A 19,446-nucleotide genomic window follows, 5' to 3' on the forward strand; every position below is an offset into this window, starting at 1 on the left:
GTCTTTCAGGTCAGTGCTGTGACGGCTACGTTCAGGCAGACAGCAGACCTTTGGGCTCTCAAGATTACGAACAGCACATGTATGTCAACACCGAAAACTTCAACAGCTGGGAGAACAATGTTGGGAAACCTGAGGAAAGTCCTCCCAAAGACCTGTTCGATATGCGTAAGAGAAGGGGTCTCCTGGGGAAAGCTGGGGAAGGATTTTGCCTGGAACTGGTTCTAGAGGCCAGTTTGGCCTAGTAGTGAAGGTGCGGAACGAGAAACCAAGAGACGGTGAATTCTTGTCTTAGGCGTGAAAGCTGTCTGGGTGACTTTAGGCCAATCACTAGGGGATGGTGAGTTCTAGTCCCGCCTTAGGTATAAAAGCCAGCTAGGCAATTTGGGCCAATCACCAGGAAAGGGTGAGTTCTAGTCAGTGGTGGGATTCAAATAATTTAACAACCGGTTCTCTGCCCTAATGCCTGGCTAGGTGGGCGTGGCCAGGTTGGGCGTGGCCAGGGACAGGCAGCATTTGGCCTCCTGCACCCCCCTGGGAGCAAAAACGGGCTGCGGTAGGGCCATGCCACAACTCCCAGTGCGGTGGTGGGTTTCAAATGTTTTTTAGTACCGGTTCTGTGGGTGTGGCTTGGTGGGCATGCCAGGGGAAGGATCAGGGGTGGGTTCTAATTTTTTTTACTACCGGTTCTGTGGGCGTGGCTTATTTTGTGGGTGTGGCTTGGAGGTCATGTGACTAGGTGGGCGTGGCTAGCTGGTCAGAGTCATTTCTGGAAGGTCCTCGCACTTACGACCAGTCCTCACACTTACGACCCGACTCATTTGTTTGCTTTTAACACTGATCAGCTGTAGGACGGCCCTTTGAAGCCCCCTGGCAAGAGCTTAAACAGTTTTTTTCCCTCTAGTCATCAGCTGGGACTCAGGAGGCAGCAATAGATTGGGGGTGGGGCGAAATAAAAGGTAAGAATAACGTGGGGGGGATGGGGGGGAGGGCGGAGGGGGGAAAACCGGTTCGGTGACGTCATATCGTCACCGCTACCGGCTTGGCCGAACTGGACCGAACCGGGAGGAACCCACCACTGGGAAGGATACTGTAAAATCTCCATTCCCACCCCACTCCAGGGGAAGGATACTGCAAAATCCCCATTTCCTCCTGATCAGCTGGGACTTGGGAGACAGAGAATAGATGGGGGCGGGGCCAGTCAGAATTTTTACTACCGGTTCTCCGAACTACTCAAAATTTCCGCTACGGTTCTCCAGAACTGGTCAGAACCTGCTGAAACCCACCTCTGCCCCTGCGCCCCGTTCTGGGACTAGTAGGCCTCTCTGCAGCCTCCTGGGAGCAAAAACGAGCATGTGAAGACTCCTGGAAGGAGCGGGGCCAGCCAGCAATTTAACAATCAGTTCGCCTGAACCAGCTGAACCGGCTGAATCCCACCACTAGTTCTAGTCCTGCTTTAGGCATGAAAGCCAGCTGGAGAATTTGGACCAATCACCAGGAGACTGTGAGTTCTACTCCCGTCTTAGGGATGAAAGCCAGCTGGGCGATTTGGGCCAATCACCAGGAAATGGTGAATTCTAGTCCCGCCTTAGGCATGAAAGTTGGCTGAGTGACTTTGGGCCAGGCCCTCTCTCTCAGCTGAACCCACTTCACAGGGTTGTTGTTGTGGGGAAAATCGGAAGAAGGAGTATTAGGTATATTCGCCACTGAGTTACTTATAAAGTAATAAAGGCAGGATAAAAATCTAATTAAAATTACATTTGCCAATGCTGTCAGTGCCAATGACAAGAGAATGCAGCGCCCCTCCTGAAACACGGAATAATAATGCTATTAATACCTTCGTACTTCAAAATGATGCTCAGGTTGCAGGAAAGGAAGCATCAGGAAAATATGAAATTTGAATATGTTGGGGGAGAGTGATGAGGGCAGGAGGGAAAATTTATTTTACTGGGCAAAATTCCTAATCCAGTTTCAAGGAAGAATGGAACCCGGACTAGGTGAGGTAATTAGAAATAGTCAGACTCTATACTCAAACCCTATGTCTAACCCAGTGTTTTCAACCACTTTAAGATGTCACGACTGAAACTCCCAGAATTCTCCAGCCAATTCTGGGAGTTGAACTCCAGACATATTAAAGTAGCCAAGATTGACCCACACTGGCTCAACCTCTTCTCAAGTTTACAGCTTGAAGAAACATATCAGTAGCTGAAAATACTTAAATACATTTCCCTATTGTGCATAATTTCTTAGCAGAATAGCGGAGTTGGGAGGCGCTTCAGAGGTCTTCTAGTCCAGTGGTCCCCAACCTTTTTATCGCCGCGGCCCGCTGAGCGCGCGCAGGGGTGGGGGCACGGCCCAGGAGCTTTTGCGCACGGCCCATTGCGCACGGCCCAGGAGCCTTTGCGCTGCAGCGTTCATGTCCCCCGGCCGCTGCGCGGCCCGGTGCCAGGTACTCCACGGCCCGGCACCGGTCCGCGGACCGGGGGTTGGGGACCACTGTTCTAGTCCAACCTCTTGCTCAAGCAGGAGAGCATATTATACCATTTCAGACAAATGGTTGTCCAATCTCTTCTTAAAAAGCCTCCAGTGATGGAGCATCCGGAACTTCTGGAGCCAAGTCTTTCCACACTGATTTATTGTTCTCATTGTCAGGAAATTTTTCTTTAGTTCTAGATTGCTTTTCTCCTTCATCAGTTTCCATCCATTGCTTCTTGTCCTGCCTTCAGGTGCTTTGGAAAATAGGTTGACCCCTTCTCTTCTTTGTGGCAGCCCTCAACTGTTGTAACTGTTAAGGATATTGTTGTTGTGTTACCAATCAGCAGAGTGTAGAGCACAGAGAAACGTTGCGGAGAGCAATGAATAAGAGATGTGCAAACTGGTTTATCAAAAGTTTACTTTATAGTGAAAAAACAATCTCATAGTCTTTAAATCAATCCAAGTCTTTGCCAGTTAAATCAGTCCAGTGATACAAAAGCTCTTCTTACCATACAAACAGTAGTTGGTTAGAATAACAAACTCACTCTGGTTCACAAACCACGATGGTAGCAGAACCATCCAACCGATGATAGCACAATGGATAGCACTCCTCACACAATGGTAGCTTATCATCAACTGAATACGTAACAATACCTTTCTTAAATACGTTCACAACTAATTACAGCATGACTCAGCATTACAATGAATCAGCAGTAAAAGTGACTTTAAAGTCACACAATACATATTCATATTAAAGTCACAGAACACATATATTGCCTGGACAACTTGTTAGGCTCAAACCATATCCTAACAGTAACCCTGCTATCATGTCACCCCTAATCCTTCTTTGCATCAGACTAGTGCATTCTGGACCAGACTGGAGCACTCAGAGGCTCCAACTGGTTCAGAATGCAGCCGCGCGGGTGATTATGGGTGCAACCCGTTGCGCTCATGTAACACCTCTCCTGCGCGAGCTGCACTGGCTCCCAGTGGTCTTCCGGGTGTGATTCAAGGTGTTGGTTACCACCTTTAAAGCGCTCCATGGCTCAGGGCCTGGGTACTTACGAGACCGCCTTCTGCCACCGATAGCCTCCCACCGACCAGTTCGCTCCCACAGAGAGGGACTCCTCAGGGTGCCGTCGGCCAAATTATGTCGGCTGGCGATACCCAAGGGGAGAGCCTTCAATGTGGGAGCTCTTGCCCTTTGGAACGAACTGCCCCCGGAAATACGCACAATCTCTGACCTCCGAGTTTTTCGCTGTGCCCTCAAGACCCTGCTCTTCCGACAGGCAGGGCTATCTTTGTAAAGGAGTTTTAATTCGGAGTATTAAATTTTTGGGTTTTTAACGAATCTTGGCTGTAAATGTAATAATTTTAATAATTTTTAAATTTAATTTTTTTAAAAAAAAATTTGATTTATATGCCGCCCTTCTCCGGAGACTCAGGGCGGCTTACAATGTGCTAAGCAATAGCCTTCATTCTTTTGTATATTTATACAAAGTCAGCTTATTGCCCCCACAAACTGGGTCCTCAATTTACCTACCTTAGAAAGGATGGAAGGCTGAGTCAACCTTGAGCCTTGGCGAGATTCGAACCTGCAGTAATTGCAGGCATCTGGTCTTAATAACCAGCTTAATAACAGGGTGCCTTAGGCCACTGTACTACCAAGGCTCTTGGGATTTGTATTGTGCTTTTTACTTGGCTGTGCACTGCCCCGAGTCCTTCGGGAGAGGGATGGTATAGAAATAAAATTATCTATCTATCTATCTATCTATCTATCTATCTATCTATCTATCTATCTATCTATCATCTATCTATCTATCTATCTATCTATCTATCTATCTATCTATCTATCTATCTATCTATCCATACCCAATTCCTGCAACTGCTCTTCATATGTTTTAGCCTTCAGACCTCTAATCATCTTTGCTGCTCTTCTCTGCACTCTTTCCAGACTCTTAACATCTTTTTTAAGATATTGTGGTGACCAAAACTGGATGCAGGATTCCAAGTGTGGTCTTATCAAGGGCTTATAAAGTGTTACTAACTCTATTAGTGAATTCTATTAGCACTGTCTATGGTGCTGAATCTACCTTGGCAGGCTTCGGCTTCTGATCACAACTATACATTCCCAGCACCATATCTTGACCTGAACTCATTTGCAAATCCAATTCAAATCCTCTTGTCTTTCTTCCCAACAAACAGACATGGAGATCTGGGAGTCCTGGTGGACAACTGCTTAAATATGATCGAGCAGTATGCTGCAGCTGCCAAAAAAAAAAAAAGCCTAGGACTGCATTAACAGAGGGATAGAATCAAGATTACGTGGTGTTACTCCCAGATCTCCAGGTCTTATTTGTCGGGAAGAAAGACAGAGGATTTGTATTGGTTTTGCAAATACGTTCAGGTAAAGATGGCTGGGAATGCATAATTGTGATCAGGAGCGGAGCCTGCCAATCTGGATTCAGGACCATGGACTGAGCTAATAGGACAGAGAAAAGTACCGTATTTTTCGGAGTATAAGACGTACCTTTCCCCCCCCCAAAAAGGGGTGAAAATTTAGGTGTGTCTTATACACCGAATGTAGCCCCGCCCACCCACTGGCCCCCACCGTTTGGCCTCTGCCTCCCCAGCAGTTACCTTCTTGTGAGCAAACAGCAAGAAAAAACAGCTCATTTCAGTTTCAGCACAGCCTAATTAGCACAAGTTGATTGGATCGGCCTCCCGACTCCTAGCTGATTTGCTCTCAGCTGTTTTGCGCAGGGCTCTGCTGCTTGCTGCAAAGAGGTAAATTGCTGGAGCAGATTTTTTTTCCCCTTGTGCTAATCAAGCTATGCTGAAAAGGAAACTGAAAGTAAAGCAGGCTTTTTGCTGTTTGCTGCAATGAGGCAAAATTGCTCAGAGGCAGAGGGAGATTTCTTTTTCTTCTTTTCCTCACCAAAAAAGGTAGGTGCGTTTTATACTCCAGTGCGTCTTATACTCCGAAAAATACGGTATTCATGCTGGATTCCTGTTTGGACAGGCCTGCTCAACTTCTCAATCAATCAGCTGGAAGGGACCTTGGAGTTGTTCTAGAGTCCAGCCCCCTGCTTAAGCAGGAGGCCCTATATCAGTGATGGTGAACCTATGGCACGCGTGCCGGAAGTGGCACGCAGAGCCATCTCTCCGGGCACGCGAGCCGTCGGCCATTGCTCTTCCGGGTTCCGGTGCACCGACCAGCTGATCTTCACAGGCGCAGGAGTGCCAGAAACTGGAAGAGCAGCCACCCGGTGTGCATGTGTGCGCCGGGAAGGTGATCTTTCGGTTTCCAGCACGCATGCGCACTGGCCAGCTGCTCTTCGCACATGCATGCACACCCGAAACCGGAAGACCAGGTGGCCAGTGCACGTGCGGGCACCGGAAACCGGAAGGGCATCTTCCCAGTGTGCGCATGCACACCAGGTAGCTGCTCTTTCAGTTTCTTGCACGCGCATGCAGACTCACGTTCCCATTTCAGCACTCTGTGCTGAAAAGGTTCGCCAACACTGCCCTAAATCATTTCAGACAAGTGACTGTCCAGTTTCTTCTTAAAAACCTCCAATGATGAATCACCCACAATGTCTGAAGGCAACTTCTTCCACTGGTTAAATGTCTTCACTGTTAGAATAAGAATAAGAATAATTTTATTTCTATACCGCCCTTCTCCCGAAGGACTCAGGGCGGTGTACAGCCTATTAAAAACACAAGACAACATCAGTTAAAATAGTTTAAAATTATTAAATAAATTCGGCTCGATTTAAAACCCCAGAAATTTAAAACACCCAATTTAAAATTATTATGTTGATAGCCCAGCCTGGCGGAACAATAGGGTCTTGAGTGCACAGCAAAATACCCGGAGGTCGGAGATCTTACGCATTTCCGGGGGCAGTTCATTCCACAGGGCAGGGGCTCCCACAGAGAAGGCCCTCCCCATGGGTGTCGCCAGCCGACATAACTTGGCCAATGGCACCCTGAGGAGACCCTCTCTGTGGGAGTGAACTGGCCGGTGGGAGGCTATTGGTGGCAGAAGTCAGTCTCGAAGGTACCCGGGTCCTGTGCCATGGAGTGCTTTAAAGCGTTAGGAAGTTTCTCCTTCATTCCAGGTTGCTTCTCTCCTTGATTAGTTTCCATCCATTGTTTCTTCTCTTGCCTTTTGGTGCTTTGAAAAATCAGCTGACCCCCCCCCCTCTTCTTTGTGGCAGCCCCTCAAATATTGGAACATTGCTATCATGTCACCCCCTAGTCCTCCTTTTCTCTTGACCAGCTGTACCCCATTTCTGCAACCATTCTTCAAATGTTTTTGTCTCCAGGCCCTTAATCATCTTAGTTGCTCTTCTTTGCACTGTTTCCAAAGTCTCAACTTCTCTGGGAAGAAAGATTCCAAGGTGTGCCAGCCACTAGGGAAACAGCCTTCCCCATTGCCTGCTACCTGATCCTTTTCCACTGGAAATGCTAAAGACCAAATTGGACATTTCTGACATCCAAATATTTGCATTTATTATTTCAATTTATATGGCCACCCATCTCGAATTCATGACTCTGGATGGCTCGCAGCAGTTAAAAATAATTGCTCCTTTTTATTTCCTATTGTTTTGCTACAGCTTTCTGCTACGTTCTGGGTTTGATCTCTGAATTTTTTCTTTCCCACCCTCCCTCCCTCTTGGTTACTATTTTTATTTGCTTATTCTGCGGCCAAGTTAGATAATTGGCACATTTATCAATAACTAAAGTGCTCTGGGAGATGCATAGATGAAAATGTGTTCCCACGCACACTTTCAATCCTCATCATTTCAACGCACAACCGAAGCTCTCGAAAGTGAATAAGCATCTGGCCTGAATGGAAACCCCTGATGGGCTTTTTACTGGAAAAAGAAAAAAAAATGTGATTTATGGGTTTGATGATTAGAAAGGGTAGAATGTGGAAAGAAGGAAATTATGATGTAACCCTAGAGAAGGTAAAATACAAATGTATTAGTTATTGCCGTTAAAAAGATCAGCAGCTGCTGCTTTATAACCGTCACCGCTACCAGCTCGGCGGAATCGGGCCAAACCGGGAGGAACCCACCACTGTCTCTATCTATCTATCTATCTCCCTCCCTCCCTATCAACCAACCAACTATTCTTCCATATTCAATTCTCAGAAACTGCAGTCTGCAGTTTTCTGGGTAAGATTTTTCAGAACTGATTTGCCATTTTTTAAAAATTTATTTATTTATTATCAAATTTATAGACCGCCCTTCTCCCGAAGGACTCAGGGCGGTGTACAGCCAAAGTAAAAACATAAATACAAACATTAAAAACAATTAAAAAAGATATATAATAAATTTGGCCCCAAATTTAAAAAGCAGTAACAAAACCTATTAAAAACATTTAAAAATGTGTTAAGGCAGCCCGGCTTGCTGAAAAAGGAAGGTCTTCAGGGCACGGCGGAAAGCACCTTCGTATCTCTGGGGGCAGTTGATTCCAGAGGGCAGGTGCCCACACAGAGAAGGCCCTCCCCCTGGGGGCCACCAGTCTACATTGCTTGGCCGATGGCACCCTGAGGAGGCCCTCTCTGTGAGAGCGCACGGGTCGGTGGGAGGTCTTGGTGGCAGCAGGTGGTCTCGAAGGTATCCAGGTCCTATGCCATGGAGTGCTTTAAAGGTGGTAACCAACACCTTGAAGCGCACCCGGAAGACCACTGGGAGCCAGTGCAGCTCACGCAGGAGGGGTGTTATGTGGGAGCGCCATGCGGCTCCCGTCACTACCCGCGCGGCCACATTCTGGACCAGCTGAAGTCTCCGGGTGCTCTTCAAGGGGAGCCCCATGTAGAGAGCGTTGCCGTAGTCCAGGCGAGAGTTGACGAGGGCATGAGTGACTGTGCACAAGGAATCCCGATCTAGGAAGGGCCGCAACTGGCGGATCAGGCGGACCTGGTAAAAAGTCCCCCTGGCCACAGCCGTCAGATGTTCCTCCAAGGACAGCTGCGTATCCAGGAGGACGGCCAAGTTGCGAGCCCTCTCCATGGGGGCCAACGACTCGCCCCCAATAGTCAGTGATGGAGTCAACTGACTATATCGGGATGCCGGGAACCACAGCCCCTCAGTCTTGGATGGGTTGAGCCTGAGCCGGTTCCTCCCCATCCAGATCTGCACGGCCTCCAGGCACCGGGACATCACTTCAAGGGCATCATTGGGGTGGCCATTGCCTCCTTCCCAGGGCTGAGAGAAAGTGATTGGCCCAAGGTGAGGCTAGAACTCACAGTCTCCCAGTTTCTAGCTTATAAAACATAAAAAGTAGGCATAGGGAAATAGGAATGCTAATGGATCTAAGCCATCCTGGATGTTTCCTCTCCCTTTCCCATCCCAGGGCCTTTCGAAGACGCTCTAAAGCACCACGAGTCCATGTCAGCTTGCGGGGTGCAGAGCGGGCTCCAAATTGAGGACCGGTGGCCCAGCCCGCCCAGCCGCAAGGCTCCCATTGCCCCCACCGAAGACCAGTTGAAGCAGGAACTGTGGTACCATGGCAAAATGAGCCGACGGGATGCGGAGAAATTGCTGCACACTGACGGTGACTTTTTAGTCCGGGACAGCATCACCAACCCCGGGCAATACGTTCTGACGGGGATGCACAGCGGGCAGCCGAAACATTTGCTCCTGGTCGATCCTGAAGGCGTGGTAAGTGCCCGGGAACCAAAGTAGGATTTGGAGCACACTGGCACTGAGAGAGGCAGCCTGGTTGTTCTTTTGTTTGCCGTAGAAAAGGAAATAAGGCAGTGAGGCTGTCTCTTGAGGTCCTGGGCTTTGCAAGGAAGCTCCGCTACTCTACTTTCTTGAAGGCTGGGAAGCAACAAAAATAAGGATGAATGAGGACATCACTTAGATGATAAATTATCATCAACATTGTCAGCTGGCCAGTTAATTCCCATGCGAAATTCTGGGATCACTAGAGGGATCCACCAGCAGGAAAAAGGGAGATCCTAATCCCGATTTTTCCCCTTTCCCTTCCTTCTCTATTTACTCCTTTCCTTTCCTTTCCTTTCCTTTCCTTTCCTTTCCTTTCCTTTCCTTTCCTTTCCTTTCCTTTCCTTTCCTTTCCTTTCCTTTCCTTCCCTTCCCTTCCCTTCCCTTCCCTTCCCCTTTTCCTATCTTTCCCTTCCCTTCCCTTCCCTTCCCTTCCCTTCCCTTCCCTTCCCTTCCCTTCCCTTTCCCTATCTTTTCCTTCCCTTTCCTTTCCTTTCCTTTCCTTCCCTTCCCTTCCCTTCCCTTCCCTTCCCTTCCCTTCCCTTTCCTTTCCTTTCCTTTCCTTTCCTTTCCTTTCCTTTCCTTTCCTTTCCTTTCCTATCTTTTCCTTCCCTCCCCTCCCCTTCCCTTTCCTTACCCTTTTCCTTTCCTTCCCTTCCCTTTCTCCTTTCCTTCCCTCCCTTTCCTTTTTCCTTTCTTTTCCTTTCCTTCCCTTCCCTTCATTTCTGTTCCTCCTTCCCTCCTTCCTTTTCTTCTCTTCATCCCTTTCCCTCTCTTCTCCTTCCTTCCTTCCTTCCTTCCTTCCTTCCTTCCTTCCTTCCTTCCTTCCTTCCTTCCTTCCTTCCTCCCTCCCTCCCTCCCTCCCTCCCTCCCTGAAGTGATAAATGAGCTGGCAACCTTTGTGAGGAATAACGGGAAAAAAAAGGATGATTATAGTAGACTTGGTTGATGGGCTGGTTAATATGTTGTTTTTAATTAATGTTCAGTGTAATGAATAACCTCCTTGCAGCGTGTGAGCAATCCTGGGAGATAAGGTCTGGCACAACACCATAGCACAGGCTCCTCAAACAGGAAGTGTTGCTGTGAGAAAGGGGAAAGAAATGTGTGAAAATAATTGGGAAACGTGGCGAAAGCTGAAAGGACAACCACAAATAGATGAAGAGGTTGTCCTGTATCTCTCTGTATGATTCATCCCACAGGGTTATAATCACACTATCCAAGATTGGGTAATTTTTTAACTCATTTTGGCACTGGAGGTTAAGTTTGAGGGAAACAGATTGCACATTTTAGGCAATCTTTCCTCATCAGTACAGGTAGTCCTCGATTTACAACCACAATGGAGCCCAACATTTCTATTGCTAAGCGAGACATTTGTTAAATGAATTTTGCCTCATTATACGACCTTCCTTGCCACGGTTGTTAAATGAGTCATTGCAGTTGTTCAGTTAATGGCACCGTTGTTAAATGAATCACTGCAGTTGTTCAGTTAATGGCACCGTTGTCAAGTGAATCACTGAACGTGTCCAGTTAATGATCCAGTTGTTAAATGAATCACTGCAGTTGTTCAGTTAATGACCTGGTTGTTAAATGAATCATTGCAGTTGTTCAGTTAATGACACGGTTGTTAAGTGAATCTGGCTTCCCCATCGACTATGCATATCAGAAGGTCGCAAAAGGGGAATCACCTGACCCTCCCGGGACGCTGCGACCCTAAATATGAGTCAGTTGCCAAGCCTCTGAATTTTGATCACGTGACCATGGAAGATGCATGGTCACGTAAATGTGAAATACGATCGTAACTTCCTGTTCTGACCCAGCTTTAAGCAAGAAACAGACTCCTTGTCCCCAAACCCCCCTCTTTATTTATCTCCTGTGAATTAATGGCATTCACCCACCGAAAAGTCCAGGCAAGAGTCCTTCAAGGAGTTAACTGCAGTTAACAGACCTTCTCAGTTCCTTGCGACGATTGCCAGGCCGTGAGCTCCCAGCCGCAAAGCTGCAAATTAAGTTCTGGCAAGCAGTCTCTGAGGCACGAAACACAATGAGCAAAATCTTCAGAAATCCGAACGGTTGTCTCCTACGACCACCACTCCCCTTTCCTTCTGTTTATTCCCCAGACAGGGAGGGGCCATTCAGTGTCCATGGGTGCTTTGCTTCCCGAGTCAACTCCTTGTCCTCAGTTGTCCTCCTCTCCTGACAGCTCTGTGTGTTGTGGCCCGTCAGCAGCCTGTGCAGCTAGTAGCTGATTCTGACAGCGAGGAGGCTGGTGTGGTGCTGCGCCAGCAGCCTGTGCAGCTGGCACTTGAGTCGGACAATGAGGAGGCTGGAGAAGATGTGGTGCCAGAGGCGGGGATTCAGCCAGGGCCTTCAGCACTTCCAGAAGCTTCCATGAGGAAGAAGAGGAGGAGCCTCTTCTCGATGCACGGGCGCGCAGAACTGCCAAAAAGCAGGAGTGGCTCCTCAGGAGGAGGTCTCCTCGAGAGTAAGGCTTGGGGCTAATTGGCCACTCCCTTAGCCTATTTAAGGAGGAACGTCGACTGAAGCAATTTGTAGGAAACAACTTTAGTTCATTCTCCTTCGCATCTGGATTCTCTGCAAATTGCTTCTGGGCTTTCTGCCAACCATAGTAAGATTGTGATTACTTTATCTTTGGTTTCTTGTAGGCTGTTAAGAAAGTTTATTAACAGCCTTTGTTGGAAAAGACTGAGTTATTTTAGTAAATTAAGTTTTGTACAGACTTTGTGTGTGCTGCGTTCTTTGGAGTCCGTAGCTGGGGCAGAACAATTATGGTGTGGTGTTGAGGCTGACTCAGCTGTCACTCGAATCAGACAATGAGGAGGCTGGAGAAGCTGTGGTGCCAGAGGCAGGGATTCAGCCAGGGCCTTCAGAACCTCCAGAAGCTCCCTTAAGTGAAGAGGACGAAGAGGAGGAGCCTCTTCTCGATGCACAGGCGCGCAGAGCTGCCAAAAGGCAGGAGTGGCTCCTCAGGAGGAGGTCTCCTCGAGAGTAAGGCTTGGGGCTAATTGGCCACTCCCTTAGCCTATTTAAGGAAGGACGACGACTGAGGACATTTGCAGGGAACAACTTAATTCACTCTCCTTCTCGTCTGGATCTTAGTTCTTTTTATCAGTGTCCTGCAAATTGCTTCTGGGCTTTTTGCCAACCCTAGTAAGATTACGATTATTTATTCTTTGGATTCTTGTAGGCTGTTAAGAAAGTTAATTAACAGCCTTTGTTTGAAAAAGACTGATTTAATTTAGTAAGCTAAGGTTCGTACAGACTTTGTGTGCGCTGCGGTCTTTGGGGTCCGTAGCTGGGGCAGAACACTGTGCATACGTGCATCTGGAACAGGCCCCAGCTGTTCCTCTTCCTCACTCATCTTCGATTCCAGCCTTCTGATCAGAGCCTTCCCCAGACTCCAGAGCTGTCCCGGGTTCTGCCCCAACCTCCTCCTCGGCTGCCGCCGGCTCCGCCGGCAGCTGGTGGGCCACACCACTTCCTTTTACCCTTGTAAACGGTAACTTTTGCAGTCACGGTGTCGTTGTAACATTGAACTGTCGCTAAACGAATCTGGGTAGAAGGGCGGTGGCGCTGGACAGACTGGTTTCCCAGCTACTCTGGCAATGTACGTTCTCGTCTGTTTGTTCCGTTTTTTTATCCGACTGACCCGTTGAAATCTTGATTCCTGATAAGGGAGGGAAAGGCGGGAGCTCTGCATTCCCGTTTCTCACCCTTGTTGTTTCCCCCCCAGGTGAGAACAAAGGACGCCTTGTTTGAAAGCATCAGCCACCTCATAAATTATCACCTGCAAAACGAGCAGCCAATTGTGGCTGCGGAGAGCGAACTCCACCTGCGGCAGGTGGTGAGATGGAAGCCCTGATGTTTGTGGTAAGGCACCGGCGGTCCTGATCACGTGCCGGGGTGGGGTGGGGTGGGGTGGGTGGAGGTTGGGGAGAAGCAACAAGGGTCTTGTGAGAACGGCCTGGGGGGTGGTGGGAAGAGAGAAGGAGGAAGGGCCGCAGCCCAGACAATGGTCGGATAAGGGATAGCTCAGCCCCCAGAAGGAAAAGGGGCCTGGGAAGGGCTTCAGAAGGGACCCTGCCTTGTTCTCCGGAAGGCAAAAGGAAAGGAGGGGAGAGCTGGTTGTAGACTTGCATGATTCTCTTATTGCAACCTCAGAATAAGGCTGGCGTTAGCATTGATTGTTTGTAAGATTCTATATCCAAGACAAGCATCAAAGATCTTTTCTTCCTTCCCTTCCCACTCTCCCTTTCCTTCTCTTTCCCCTCCCCTCCCCTTTCTCCTTCCCTTCCCCCTTTCCTCCTCCCCCTCCCCTTTTCTTTCCCCTTCCCCTTCCCCCTCACCTTCCTCTCCCCTTTCCCTTTCTCCTTTCCCCTCCCCTCTCCTTCCTCCTTCCCTTCCCCCTTTCCCCTCCCCCTCCCCCTCCCCTTCTCTTTCTCCTTTCCTTCTCTTTCCTCTTCCCCACTCCCTCCACCCTTCCCTTCGCACTCTCCCTCCCCTTCTCTTTTCCCTTCCCCTTCCTCCTTCCCTCTTCCCCTTCCCCTCCCCTTCCCCCTTTCCTTCTCTTTTACCTTCCCTTCCCCTTTCCCCTTCCTCTCCCCTTTCCCTTCCCCTTTCCCCTCCCCTCCCCCTTCCTCCTTCCCTTCCCCTTCCCTCCCCTTCTTTTTCCCCTTCCCCTTTCTCCCCCCTCTCCTTCCTCCTTCCCTTCCCCCTTTTCCTCTCCCCCTCCCCTTCTCTTTCCCCTTCCTCTCTCCCTTCCCTTCTCCCTTTCCTTTTCTTTCCCCTTCCCCACTCCCTCCACCCTTCCCTTTCCATTCTCCCTGCCCTTCTCTTTTCCCTTCCCCTTCCCCCTTCCCCCTTCCCTCTTCCCCTTCCTCTCCCCTTCCCCCTTTCCTTCTCTTTTACCTTCCCTTCCCCTTTCCCCTTCCTCTCGCCCTCCCCTTCCTCTCCCCTTTCCCTTTCCCCTCCTTTCCTTCCTCCTTCCCTTCCCCCTTTTCCCCTCCCCCTCCCCTTTCCTTCCCCCTTTCCTTCTCTTTCCCCTTCCCCTCCCCTCTCGTTCCCCTCCCCCTTCCCCTCCCCATTTCCCTCCTCCCCTCCCCCTCCTATTTAGATGCTACCTGAATCCAGTTGATTCATTGTACACAGCAATAAACTCTAAATTTAACATTGCCATCCATCTGTCTGGTTTTATTTCCCAATGTTTGTGGCGGGTGGGGAAATGATCCAAGTCTACTCCCTAAAATGGAATGCAGAAAGATGGTTGTAATTCAAAAAGCTAATTGAGGGGAAAAGCTAATTGAGGGGGAAATGAGACACTCATCTCTCTTCCTTTCCTTTCTTAGGAACCCGTCCCTCTGTTCTGAAATAAACACTGGACATTTCTGACAGTTTTTTTCGAACCGGAGAGCCAGCCAGCCCACTTAACCAGGCTTCGCTCTGCCTTTCCAGCAAGAGACCGACCTCTTTGAGAAAAGTCACAAAAAACTTGCGTTGACTCTTTAACTGTCCTCACTTGATCTTCTCCGAGCTGCTTTCTTACTGCTGTCGCTTCCTTTCCTGTCCCGATTTTTGCAATAGTGGTGGAAACCTCAGGAGGAGGTGGAACGGCCTACCTTGCAAGACAGATGTGCGAGTGATTATTAGCAAATAATGTATCTAGCTTTTTGGAACAACACCCCCCCCCCAAAAAAAAACCCCCTCCTTATTTTCCAAAGCACCAAAAAGCCAAGACGAGAAACAACGGATGGAAACTAACCAAGGAGAGAAGCAAACTGGAATTAAAGGAGAAACTTCCTAACGGTGAGGACAATCAACCTTGCCTTCAGAAGTTGTGAATGCTCCATCACTGGAGGTTTTTAAGAAGAGACTGGACAATCACTGATCTAAAATGGTATAGATTCTCCAGCTCAAGTGGGGTGGACTAGAAGGCCTCCAAGACCCCTTCCAACTCTGTTCTTCTATGTTCTATGAAAACGCTGCAAGCAGTGGTGAAATCTAAAATTTGTTATTACCGGTTCTGTGGGTGTGGCTTGGTGTGGGGGGGGTGTAATGTGACTGGGTGGGCGTGGCCAACATTTTTTAAAAAAAACTTTTAAAACCATTTTTTTCTACAACCTCTTCGGTTGTAAAAAAAATGCTTTCAAAAGGCTCTGACGATCCCAGCTGAGTTGCCTGATCGTCAGAGGCTTTTTTTTTCCTTTTAAATGCCTCTGCCGATCAGGCAACTCAGCTCGGATCGTCAGGGCATCGTCTTGGATCGTCAGCTCGGATCGTCAAACTCAGCTCGACGATCGGGCAACTCAGCTTGAATCGTCAGAGGCATTTAAAAGAAAAAAAAGCCTCTGATGATCGCGCGGCTCAGCTGGGCAATGGGGGTGGGGGGCAGGGATTTTTGCTACCGGTTCTCCGAACCACCCGCCTCCATCGCTACCGGATCGGGCGATTCGGTCCGAACCGGGAGCATTTCACCCCTGGCTACAAGGATTTGCCTGTTGTTTTTAGGAACACAACTTTCTCCCGCTCCTACAGACAAACAAGCATGGGTGAGCGAGTGGGAAGAAGAAGGAATTGCAGAAGAAAAACAGGTCCCCTTGTTCTAACTACTCTATAATCCGATTTTTTTCCACGAGAACTAAAAAGAGATCGTTGAGGCAAATGAAGGGTGCCTGCTTCCATTCAACCTTGGGAACTTTTGACAGGGCTTTTTCCGGTAATTCAGTTTCCCCAAACAAAACAACAACAACAACAACAACACAAGGTTGTATGATTAGATTAAACGTCTCCCGATTCTCCCTGGTTTTTTCTTTTTCTCTTCTCCTTTGTTTTTGATCACGCACCAAGCTCGGTTACAAAGAAGATGCGACGTGAACAGACCTGAGGTTTTTTTACTCCCTTTCTACTCCCTGCTCTGGAAGTGTGTCTTCCTCTCTTTAATTCTGCGCATTACAATTCTAGGATTTCGGCTGGATGAGAGGACGCAGTAGGGATGTTGTTGTTTTTCCTGCCTGTATTTTGGAGAGGCGCTGAAGTCGTCCTTTGAATCTTGCAAGTTGAAAAGTAGAATTCTCCTCCTTTGCTTTTCTAGCCTGAGAAACTAGGGAGGGTCCCACTAAGAGATTTCCCATGCTCCATTCCTTCTGCAGGCTCAGCTGCCTCTTATCCGACCACTGCCCAGTCTGCAGCTCTTCCTCCTGTCTCCCAAGGTCATTCGCTCATTCCATTATGCTATTTATCTGTTTTCTTGGAAAAGATGGAGTCACACTTTTATTGTTCCCAATTCGGGTCGGAGCCTGGTGCCGAGGCCGATGAAGGACGCCAGACACAAGGTGCAGGTTTTATCTCCTTTTATTGAAGAAAAGGGGTCCTGCCAGAAAATGCTATGGAACCCTGAAAAATAGAATTAAGAAAGCTTTATACATTTTCACTAAAGCAGAAGGCAGGATAAGGCGGGATATATAAGAAATATCATCTAATAAACAATTTAGCCATTATCTAACGATTATTCTATTGGTCTTTAGCTGCCCCTATTCCTAAACCTTGACTAATGAATGCTTCAGTAGTTATCCAATACACATTCTATTTGCTGCAGGCCATCTCTATTCCTAACTTCTAGCTGAGGCCTGCAAGATGCCTAACTCTTTGTTACTTTTATCAGCTTTCTAACCACCCAAAATTGTTACACGTGCATATTCCCTGTGAATAAGCATTCTTTGTTCTTGCCAGATGGATTCCACAATTCTTCTGATCACCTTTGACCAGTGTATGCCATCACTTGACTAGCCTGACTAGGTGGCTCAGTGGCTAAGACACTGAGCTTGTCGATCAGAAAGGTCGGCAGTTCGGCGGTTCGAATCCCTAGTACAGGAGATTGGACTAGATGACCTCCAAGGTCCCTTCCCACTCTGTTACTGTTACCTTTCCAACCTTGCTTTGTTTTAGTAGACAGCCCATCATTCTGGCTTAAGATTTTCCTTCTGTTGGGTCAGTTAAGGGGCTCATTGGGAGCCCAGAACCCCACAGAGGGTTAACCTTGATTTATCCCTTTGTAATCATGATTCCCTCACTCCAGATCTTAACCCCGCCCACATTTGGAAACTAGGGAGGGTTCCTTCTGAGTTAATTCTCACGCCCATTTTTCTTCTGAGGGCTCAGCTGCCTTTTATCTCTTCTGTAGTCTGCGGCTCTCCCCTCCCTCCGTTTCCCAAAGTCATTCACTCATACCAATACAGATAGTCCTCCACTTACAACTGTTCATTTAGCGACCCGTTCGAAATAACAAGGGCACTGAAAAAAAGTGACTTATGACCGCTTTTCATACTTCCAACCATGGCAGCATCCCCGTGGTCACGTGATCAAAATTCAGACGCTCCGGCAACTGGTTCATATTTATGACGGTTGCGGTCTCCCGGGGGTCACGTGTTCCCTTTTTGCGACCTTCTGACAAGCAAAGTCAATGGGGGAACCAGATTCACTTAACAACTGTGGTAGTAACTTAAAAGCGGCAGTGACTCACTTAACGACTGTGGCAAGAAAGGTTGTAAAATGGGGCAAATTTCACTTTTCATTGTGCTCGTAAGTCAAGGACTACCTGCAGTGGTGGATGTTGCCCGGTTCCGCCGAGCCAGTAGAGGTGATGATATGGCATCACCGAACTGGTTCTGCCCCCCCGCTCAAGCCCACCCCCGCCACTGCGTTATTCTTACCTTTTATTTGGCCCCACCCCCAATCTATTGCTGCCTCCTGAATCCCAGCTGATGGGCTATAAGGAAAAAAAACTGTTTAAACTCTTGCCGCGGGGCTTCAAAGGGCCGCCCTACAGCTGATCAGTGGTAAAAGGCAGTTTGGTGGTAGACCGGTGCCTCCAAAAACAAATGAGTAGACCGGTGCCTCCAAAAACAAATGAGTAGACCGGTGCCTGCAAAAATATATGAGTAGACCGGTGCCTGCAAAAATACATGAGTAGACTGGTGCCTGCAAAAATAAATGGGTAGACCAGTGCCTGCAAAAATACATGAGTAGACCAGTGCCTGCAAAAATAAATGGGTAGACCAGTGCCTGCAAAAATAAATGAGTAGACCAGTACAGCTCTGCAAGCAGTTAAAAGCCTGGTAGACCAGTACCTCTGCTAAATCCTAAAGAATTGTCACATGATCATCAAGCCACGCCCACAAAATAAGCCACGCCTACAGAACCGGTAGTAAAAATTTTTAGAACCCACCCCTGACTACCTGTACATCCCCAAAACTCATCAACCCTTCACGAAGAGCCCAATTGCTCGTGCCTCCCCAAACCCTTATTTATATGAAAATAATTTAATAAATACTATGTTAACTCATAGCACTATAAAGACACTAGCAATTTATCAACCTCTTGGATGGTCCCATATTATCCTGCCCAAATATCTGATTAAGAGTTCTAGATTGGGAGGGTGAGCTGGGAGAAATGCCCAGACAGATCACTAGGGGGCGCTGTGATGCCAGAACAATCTTTCTTGACAATTAAAAAATAAATAAATCTAAATCTAAAGGAATATATAGCCTTTACTTCTTTAAAGTTTTATTTTCCCTCTTTTGGTGATTCCCCTCCCTCTTTCAGCTGAATGGCTAGATAATTTTTAGCACATGTATAAATATATATATATGATCTATGCTGTAATCCATGCAATTATCCAGGAAAACATCAGAGGACCGAAAATCACTGTTTTAATTATGTCTTAATTGAGTGTTCAGATGTTTAATGTGGGCTTAATTCTTTTTTTTCAGTTCTTCACATTTTCTATGCAGGTATAGGGCTGTATAGGGGTGGGCTTCAAAAATTTTAGCAAGGGGTTCTTTGCCCGGTTGCTGGGTGGGCGTGGCTGTGGTGGGCACGGCCTAGTCGGTCTCCTGCACCACAGCAGAAGGGAGGCGTTTTTGCCCTCCCCGGGCACCGGAGGCTTTCCTTGAGCCTCCAGGAGGGCAAAAACGGCCTCCCCAGGCTCCGGAGGCCCATCCCAAACTTCCGGTAGGCCAGGGGTGGGTTCTAAATTTTTTTACTACCGGTTCTGTGGGCGTGGCTTATTTTGTGGGTGTGGCTTGGAGGTCATGTGACTAGGTGGGTGTGGCTAGCTGGTCAGAGTCATTTCTGGAAGGTCCTCACACTTACGACCAGTCCTCGCACTTACGACCCAAGTCATTTGTTTGCTTTTAACACTGATCAGCTGTAGGACGGCCCT

The 19,446-nt window shown here is 48.1% G+C and overlaps 1 protein-coding gene across 1 annotated transcript in view; it reads left to right on the top strand.

Annotated features, from left to right (window-relative positions):
* The window catches only part of SHC2 (SHC adaptor protein 2), a 58,192-nt gene extending 45,100 nt beyond the window's left edge, over positions 1–13,092 (top strand). The window contains exons 10-12 of the mRNA XM_070931871.1: positions 10–165; positions 8,839–9,146; positions 12,964–13,092. Coding sequence (XP_070787972.1) covers positions 10–165; positions 8,839–9,146; positions 12,964–13,092 — 593 coding nt within the window. The remainder of the gene's footprint in view (positions 1–9; positions 166–8,838; positions 9,147–12,963) is intronic.
* The last annotated feature ends 6,354 nt before the right edge of the window (positions 13,093–19,446 follow it).

The sequence above is a fragment of the Pituophis catenifer genome, unplaced genomic scaffold (assembly GCF_029215685.1).
Source record: "Pituophis catenifer annectens isolate HBS135680 unplaced genomic scaffold, rPitCat1.0.hap2 SCAF_1, whole genome shotgun sequence".
In the NCBI taxonomy this organism is placed as follows: domain Eukaryota; kingdom Metazoa; phylum Chordata; class Lepidosauria; order Squamata; family Colubridae; genus Pituophis; species Pituophis catenifer.